At 36.2% G+C, this 8,041-nt stretch overlaps 1 protein-coding gene across 1 annotated transcript in view; it reads right to left on the bottom strand.

Moving 5' to 3' along the window:
• LOC110441360 overlaps nt 1-8,041 on the bottom strand; it is an 18,079-nt gene that overhangs the window by 1,875 nt on the left and 8,163 nt on the right. The window contains exons 3-5 of the mRNA XM_021484476.1: nt 7,633-7,843; nt 5,455-5,593; nt 1,051-1,213 (exon numbers count right to left, since the gene is read on the bottom strand). Of these exons, the coding sequence (XP_021340151.1) occupies nt 1,051-1,213; nt 5,455-5,593; nt 7,633-7,843 (513 nt within the window). The remainder of the gene's footprint in view (nt 1-1,050; nt 1,214-5,454; nt 5,594-7,632; nt 7,844-8,041) is intronic.

The following is an 8,041-nucleotide window of genomic DNA, read 5'->3' as shown; positions in this document are numbered from 1 at the left end:
TGGCTTTGGCTAGTAAAAGCTCTTTTGTCCTAACTGTCTGGCTTTGGCTAGTAAAAGCTCTTTTGTCCTAACTGTCTGGCTTTGGCTAGTAAAAGCTCTTTTGTCCTAACTGTCTGGCTTTGGCTAGTAAAAGCTCTTTTGTCCTAACTGTCTGGCTTTGGCTAGTAAAAGCTCTTTTGTCCTAACTGTCTGGCTTTGGCTAGTAAAAGCTCTTTTGTCCTAACTGTCTGGCTTTGGCTAGTAAAAGCTCTTTTGTCCTAACTGTCTGGCTTTGGCTAGTAAAAGCTCTTTTGTCCTAACTGTCTGGCTTTGGCTAGTAAAAGCTCTTTTGTCCTAACTGTCTGGCTTTGGCTAGTAAAAGCTCTTTTGTCCTAAACTGTCTCTGGCTATTAAAAGTTCTTTTGTCCTAACTGTCTTTGGCTTTGGCTAGTAAAAACTCTTTTGTCCTAACTGTCTTTGGCTTTGGCTAGTAAAGCTCTTTTTTCCTTACTGGCTTTGGCTTTGGCTAGTAAAAGCTCTTTTTTCCTTACTGGCTTTGGCTTTGGCTTTGGCTAGTAAAAGCTCTTTTGACTTAACTGCACTGTACTGAAATTTAGCAGCGTTGTTTTTATTTGCAAGTGGAACTAAAAATGTCACCAGTATGGCAGACTTATACTCCCAGAAGGAATAGTTCTTTCGAAAAACGTTTTTAAACAGAGGAGCTTAACTTCATAAAAAGGGGAGCATTTAAAATAGGCTATTCACATTCTCTTATTTTGAGTGTTATGTGCACTAAGTATCATATAAATTGGTGCAGTACTTGAGAAGAAGTGCAAACAATGTTTTAAACAAAGGGGCATAACCACTTAAACAGGGGAGATGACTCCATATTTCCATACTTTATTCACATTCCCTCAATGTAAGGGTTCTATGTACCAAGTATAATTCAATTCGAGGAATATGAAAGGTCACAGATTGATGGTCGTTAAAAACCATTTTAATATCAAAACCCATTGCTATGTCATTGTAAGGTCAGAGGTCAAAGGTCACAGAGAGATGGTAAGATCTCACCTTCTGGTTATTTTACAGTTGAAGTTGTAGAAGAGAGTGGCTTTGTAGGCATTCCAGTTTTCTACGACCAGGAGGTACAGGTTGGTCTTGGGTAAGGCTATTACATAATAGAAACCCGACATACACGGACCTGACACGTTACCCGTCAACATTCCACTGGGTCCTACAACATAACAGGTTAGAAAATGTATCATAGATTACTTAGGTTTGTAAGAGGTTTGTTACCACATAATTTTGTGAGAAACCTCACACTGAATTCAAGGGAATAAGTGAATATATATCAAGTAAATATTAGTCTTCTTATATACATATATACTCCAGCTGAAACTAGAACAAAAATATATAACTCATGGTGTCATGGTGATTTTCAACAAAAATGCAAATTAGGTCAAGGGGTGGGCATTGCAGCCAATTTTCATATCACAATATATCACAATATATCAATATATCAATATATCACAATATATCAATGTATCACAATATATCACAATATATTACAATATATCACAATATATTACAATATATCACAATATATTACAATATATCACAATATCACAATATCACAATATATCACAATATATTGTATTCCTAGAGGAATATTGCAATATATCACAATATATTGAATTCCTAGAGGAATATTGCAATATATCACAATATATTGTATTCCTAGGAATTCAGGGTACTTATGATGATTTTATAATGGAGACACAAAAGTGAGCATCAGTTCAGCAAGCTTTAATGATAGTTCAAAATGATTTAATATAGCGTAACAAGTTATTATATAAGGCAAGCATAATTTGGATTATATTGATTAAATATTAATATTATTTCTGTAAAATTATTTCGTAACTAAAGCTAAACCCACAAACAATAGTTTATAAATTATTGCAATGTAGTACTATTTCAGAATCTTATATGTAAGAATGGAATATTTGTACCCACCCCTAATAAATTCTTACTTAGTCAGTAATATTTACTTGTAATACTGCTACCCAGAAACTAAGAACTGCTTACCCAGAAACAAAGAACTTCTTACCCAGAAACAAAGAACTACTTACCCAGTTACCAAGAACTACTTACCCAGAAACAAAGAACTACTTACCCAGTTACCAAGGACTACTTACCCAGAAACAAAGGACTACTTACCCAGAAACAAAGAACTACTTACCCAGAAACAAAGAACTACTTACCCAGAAACAAAGAACTACTTACCCAGAAACAAAGAACTACTTACCCAGAAACAAAGAACTACTTACCCAGAAACAAAGAACTACTTACCCAGAAACAAAGAACTACTTACCCAGAAACAAAGAACTACTTACCCAGAAACAAAGAACTACTTACCCAGAAACAAAGAACTACTTACCCAGAAACAAAGAACTACTTACCCAGAAACAAAGAACTACTTACCCAGTTACCAAGAACTACTTACCCAGAAACAAAGAACTACTTACCCAGAAACAAAGAACTACTTACCCAGAAACAAAGAACTACTTATCCAGAAACAAAGAACTACTTACCCAGAAACAAAGAACTACTTACCCAGAAACAAAGGACTACTTACCCAGAAACAAAGGACTACTTATCCAGAAACAAAGAACTACTTACCCAGAAACAAAGAACTACTTATCCAGCTACCAAGAACTTCTTACCCAGTTACCAAGAACTGCTTACCCAGTAACCAAGATCTACTTACCCAGAAACCAAGAACTACTTACCCAGAAACAAAGAACTACTTACCCAGTTACCAAGAACTACTTACCAAAAAACCAAGAACTACTTACCCAGAAACAAAGGACTACGTATCAAGAAACAAAGAACTACTTACCCAGAAACAAAGAACTACTTATCCAGCTACCAAGAACTACTTACCCAGAAAAAAGGAACTACTTACCCAGAAACCAAGAACTACTTACCCAGTTACCAAGAACTACTTACCCAGAAACAAAGAACTACTTACCCAGAAACAAAGAACTACTTACCAAGAAACAAAGAACTACTTATCCAGAAACCAAGAACTACTTACCCAGAAACAAAGAACTACTTACCAAGAAACAAAGGACTACTTATCCAGAAACAAAGAACTGCTATACCCAGTTACCAAGAACTACTTACCCAGTTACCAAGAACTGCTATACCCAGAAACCAAGAACTACTTACCCAGAAACAAAGAACTACTTACCCAGTAACCAAGAACTACTTACCCCCCCACAAAGAACTACTTACCCAGAACCCAAGAACTACTTACCCAGAAAGAAAGAACTACTTACCCAGTAACCAAGAACTACTTACCCATAAACAAAGAACTACTTACCCAGATACCAAGAACTACTTACCCGGAAACCAAGAACTACTTACCTAGAAACCAAGAACTACTTACCCCCCCACAAAGAACTACTTACCCAGTTACCAAAAACTACTTACCCAGAAACCAAGAACTACTTACCCAGTTACCAAGAACTGTTTACCCAGAAACTAAGAACTGCTTACCCAGAAACCAAGAACTACTTACCCAGAAACAAAGAACTACTTACCCAATTACCAAGGACTACTTACCCAGAAACAAAGAACTACTTACCCAGTTACCAAGAACTACTTACCAAGAAACCAAGAACTACTTACTCAGAAACAAAGAACTACTTACCCAGAAAGAAAGAACTGCTTACCCAGAAACAAAGAACTACTTACCCAGAAACCAAGGACTACTTACCCAGAAATCAAGGACTACTTACCCAGAAACCAAGGACTACTTACCCAGAAACAAAGAACTACTTACCCAGAAACAAAAGAACTACTTATCCAGCTACTAAGAACTGCTTACCCAGTTACCAAGAACTGCTACATGTATACCCAGTTACCAAGGACTACTTACCCAGAAACCAAGAACTACTTACCCAGAAACAAAGAACTACTTACCCAGAAACAAAGAACTGCTTACCCAGAAACAAAGAACTACTTACCCAGAAACCAAGAACTGCTTACCCAGTTACCAAGAACTACTTACCAAGAAACAAAAAACTACTTACCCAGTTACCAAGAACTACTTACCAAGAAACAAAGAACTACTTACCCAGAAACAAAGAACTACTTACCCAGTTACCAAGAACTACTTACCAAGAAACAAAGAACTACTTACCCAGAAACAAAGAACTACTTACCCAGTTACCAAGAACTACTTACCCAGAAACAAAGAACTACTTACCCAGAAACCAAGAACTACTTACCCAGAAACCAAGAACTACTTACCCAGAAACAAAGAACTACTTACCCAGAAACAAAGAACTACTTACCCAGTTACCAAGAACTACTTACCCAGAAACCAAGAACTACTTACCCAGAAACCAAGAACTACTTACCCAGAAACCAAGAACTACTTACCCAGAAACCAAGAACTACTTACCCAGAAACAAAGAACTACTTACCCAGAAACAAAGAACTACTTACCCAGAAACAAAGAACTACTTACCCAGAAACCAAGAACTACTTACCCAGAAACCAAGAACTACTTACCCAGAAACCAAGAACTACTTACCCAGAAACCAAGAACTACTTACCCAGAAACAAAGAACTACTTACCCAGTTACCAAGAACTACTTACCCAGAAACCAAGAACTACTTACCCAGAAACCAAGAACTACTTACCCAGAAACCAAGAACTACTTACCCAGAAACAAAGAACTACTTACCCAGAAACAAAGAACTACTTACCCAGAAACAAAGAACTACTTACCCAGAAACCAAGAACTACTTACCCAGAAACCAAGAACTACTTACCCAGAAACCAAGATCTACTTACCCAGAAACAAAGAACTGCTTACCCAGAAACTAAGAACTGCTTACCCAGAAACCAAGAACTACTTACCCAGAAACCAAGATCTACTTACCCAGAAACCAATATCTACTTACCCAGAAACTAAGAACTGCTTTCCCAGAAACCAAGAACTACTTACCCAGAAACCAAGATCTACTTACCCAGAAACCAAGAACTGCTTACCCAGAAACTAAGAACTGCTTACCCAGAAACCAAGAACTACTTACCCAGAAACTAAGAACTACTTACCCAGTTACCAAGAACTGCTTACCCAGAAACTAAGAACTGCTTACCCAGAAACCAAGAACTACTTATCCAGCTACCAAGAACTACTTACCCAGAAACCAAGAACTACTAACCAGGAAACCAAGAACTACTTACCAAGAAACCAAGAACTACTTACCCAGAATTACTTTCTCAGTAACTAACCATGACTCACCCAGTAACCAAGATCTACCTACCCAGAAACCAAGAACTACTTACACAGAAACCAAGAACTACTTACCCAGAAACCAAGAAATACTTACACAGAAACCAAGAACTACTTACACAGAAACCAAGAACTACTTACACAGGAACCAAGAACTACTTACCTAGTGCTGTGTTGTTGGCCTTGTATCTCACCAAGTCCTGTATACATCCAAACTCACTGTTGAACTTGGGAATGGGACCTTTATTTTTGGTATAATCATCTTTTTTTTCTGGATTTTTTGGAATGCCTTCTAAAGTCACCTGCATAACAAAACATTTGTGACGAAATTTATCAGTTTGAATTCCAGCAAATAAAACCTTTGAATTGTTGCTATAAACTGATGATTTACTGCATGTTGTCCAGAAAATAGAACACTGTGGGAAATTTGTTATTCATTTGTAAATCTTTCAAATTATTAAAGAACAAATTCACAAATTTTGTTGGTAAAATTTCATCTTACTGATATTCAAATGTGACAAAATATGTACTTTACATTTAATATTGAAATTACATCCTCTGACCAAAAAAATTAAAAGTGCACTTCACAAATCTAAGTAAACATGAAAACCAGTAATTTAGTATGGTTAGTATTTGACAGTTAACCCTTGCTACAACTTTGACCTTTCGGTTATAGACTTAGTCTTGTTATTATTTGACAGTTGTAATGTTACAACTTTGACCTTACGGTTATAGACTTAGTCTGGCTAGTATTTGACAGTTAGCCCTTGCTACAACTTTGAGCTTTCGGTTATAGACTTAGTCTGGTTAGTATTTGACAGTTGTAATGTTACAACTTTGACCTTTCGGTTATAGACTTAGTCTGGTTAGTAATTGACAGTTAACCCTTGCTACAACTTTGACCTTTCGGGTATAGATTTAGTATGGTTAGTATTTGACAGTTAATCTTGCTACAACTTTGACCTTTCGGGTATAGATTTAGTATGGTTAGTAATTGACAGTTAACCCTTGCTACAACTGTATAAATTTGACAGTTAACCCTTGCTACAACTTTGACCTTTCGGGTATAGATTTAGTATGGTTAGTATTTGACAGTTAATCTTGCTACAACTTTGACCTTTCGGGTATAGATTTAGTATGGTTAGTAATTGACAGTTAACCCTTGCTACAACTGTATAAATTTGACAGTTAACCCTTGCTACAACTTTGACCTTTCGGGTATAGATTTAGTATGGTTAGTATTTGACAGTTAATCTTGCTACAACTTTGACCTTTCGGGTATAGATTTAGTATGGTTAGTAATTGACAGTTAACCCTTGCTACAACTGTATAAATTTGACAGTTAACCCTTGCTACAACTTTGACCTTTCGGGTATAGATTTAGTATGGTTAGTATTTGACAGTTAATCTTGCTACAACTTTGACCTTTCGGGTATAGATTTAGTATGGTTAGTAATTGACAGTTAACCCTTGCTACAACTGTATAAATTTGACAGTTAACCCTTGCTACAACTTTGACCTTTCGGGTATAGATTTAGTATGGTTAGTATTTGACAGTTAATCTTGCTACAACTTTGACCTTTCGGGTATAGATTTAGTATGGTTAGTAATTGACAGTTAACCCTTGCTACAACTGTATAAATTTGACAGTTAACCCTTGCTACAACTTTGACCTTTCGGGTATAGATTTAGTATGGTTAGTATTTGACAGTTAATCTTGCTACAACTTTGACCTTTCGGGTATAGATTTAGTATGGTTAGTAATTGACAGTTAACCCTTGCTACAACTGTATAAATTTGACAGTTAACCCTTGCTACAACTTTGACCTTTCGGGTATAGATTTAGTATGGTTAGTATTTGACAGTTAATCTTGCTACAACTTTGACCTTTCGGGTATAGATTTAGTATGGTTAGTAATTGACAGTTAACCCTTGCTACAACTGTATAAATTTGACAGTTAACCCTTGCTACAACTTTGACCTTTCGGTTATAGACTTAGTCTGGTTAGTATTTGACAGTTGTAATGCTACAACTTTGACCTTTCGGTTATAGACTTAGTCTGGTTAGTATTTGACAGTTAACCCTTGCCACGACTTTGATCTTTCGGTTATAGACTTGAGTGTTATGCATTTAGTCATTATATACAGTATTAATTTTCAAAAGAAACTACTGTACTGATCACAAGTCACATCCCGTACAAGCATTAGACCTATGAACAGTTGATGTCACCTTTAACTTTTGGGTACAGAACTAAGTCTGTGACAAAGCGACTCTCACACACATCTATAAAGTTTATAAAATATTAGAATTTAAATCAAATTAAAAAATAGAGTTGTCTACCTTTGGAGCTTCAGGTGTTATACGACAGGATCCCTGGAAGTCAATATCCTCCTTCCTGATAAAAAACTTGTGTTTGTAGATGAGGTCCTTCATTACCTCCCCTTCCTTGGTGCCGAGCTGGACTCGCACATACTTATTTTCCTCTAGATCACTTGCCACCACAAACTCGGGGTCCATCACCAGAAACGCATCACTGTCAAACAGGTAGCATCTAGGGAAAACAAAAATAGATATATACAAAACTAATCATTTATCACTGTCAAACAGGTAACATCTAGGGAAAACAGAAATAGATATATACAAAACTAATCATTTATCACTGTCAAACAGGTAACATCTAGGGAAAACAGAAATAGATATATACAAAACTAATCATTTATCACTGTCAAACAGGTAACATCTAGGGAAA

Source organism: Mizuhopecten yessoensis, unplaced genomic scaffold (assembly GCF_002113885.1).
Source record: "Mizuhopecten yessoensis strain PY_sf001 unplaced genomic scaffold, ASM211388v2 scaffold715899, whole genome shotgun sequence".
NCBI classification, from domain to species: Eukaryota; Metazoa; Mollusca; class Bivalvia; order Pectinida; family Pectinidae; genus Mizuhopecten; species Mizuhopecten yessoensis.
The sequence above is the reverse complement of the archived record's forward strand: the minus strand, read 5'-3'. Positions and strand labels throughout refer to the sequence as shown.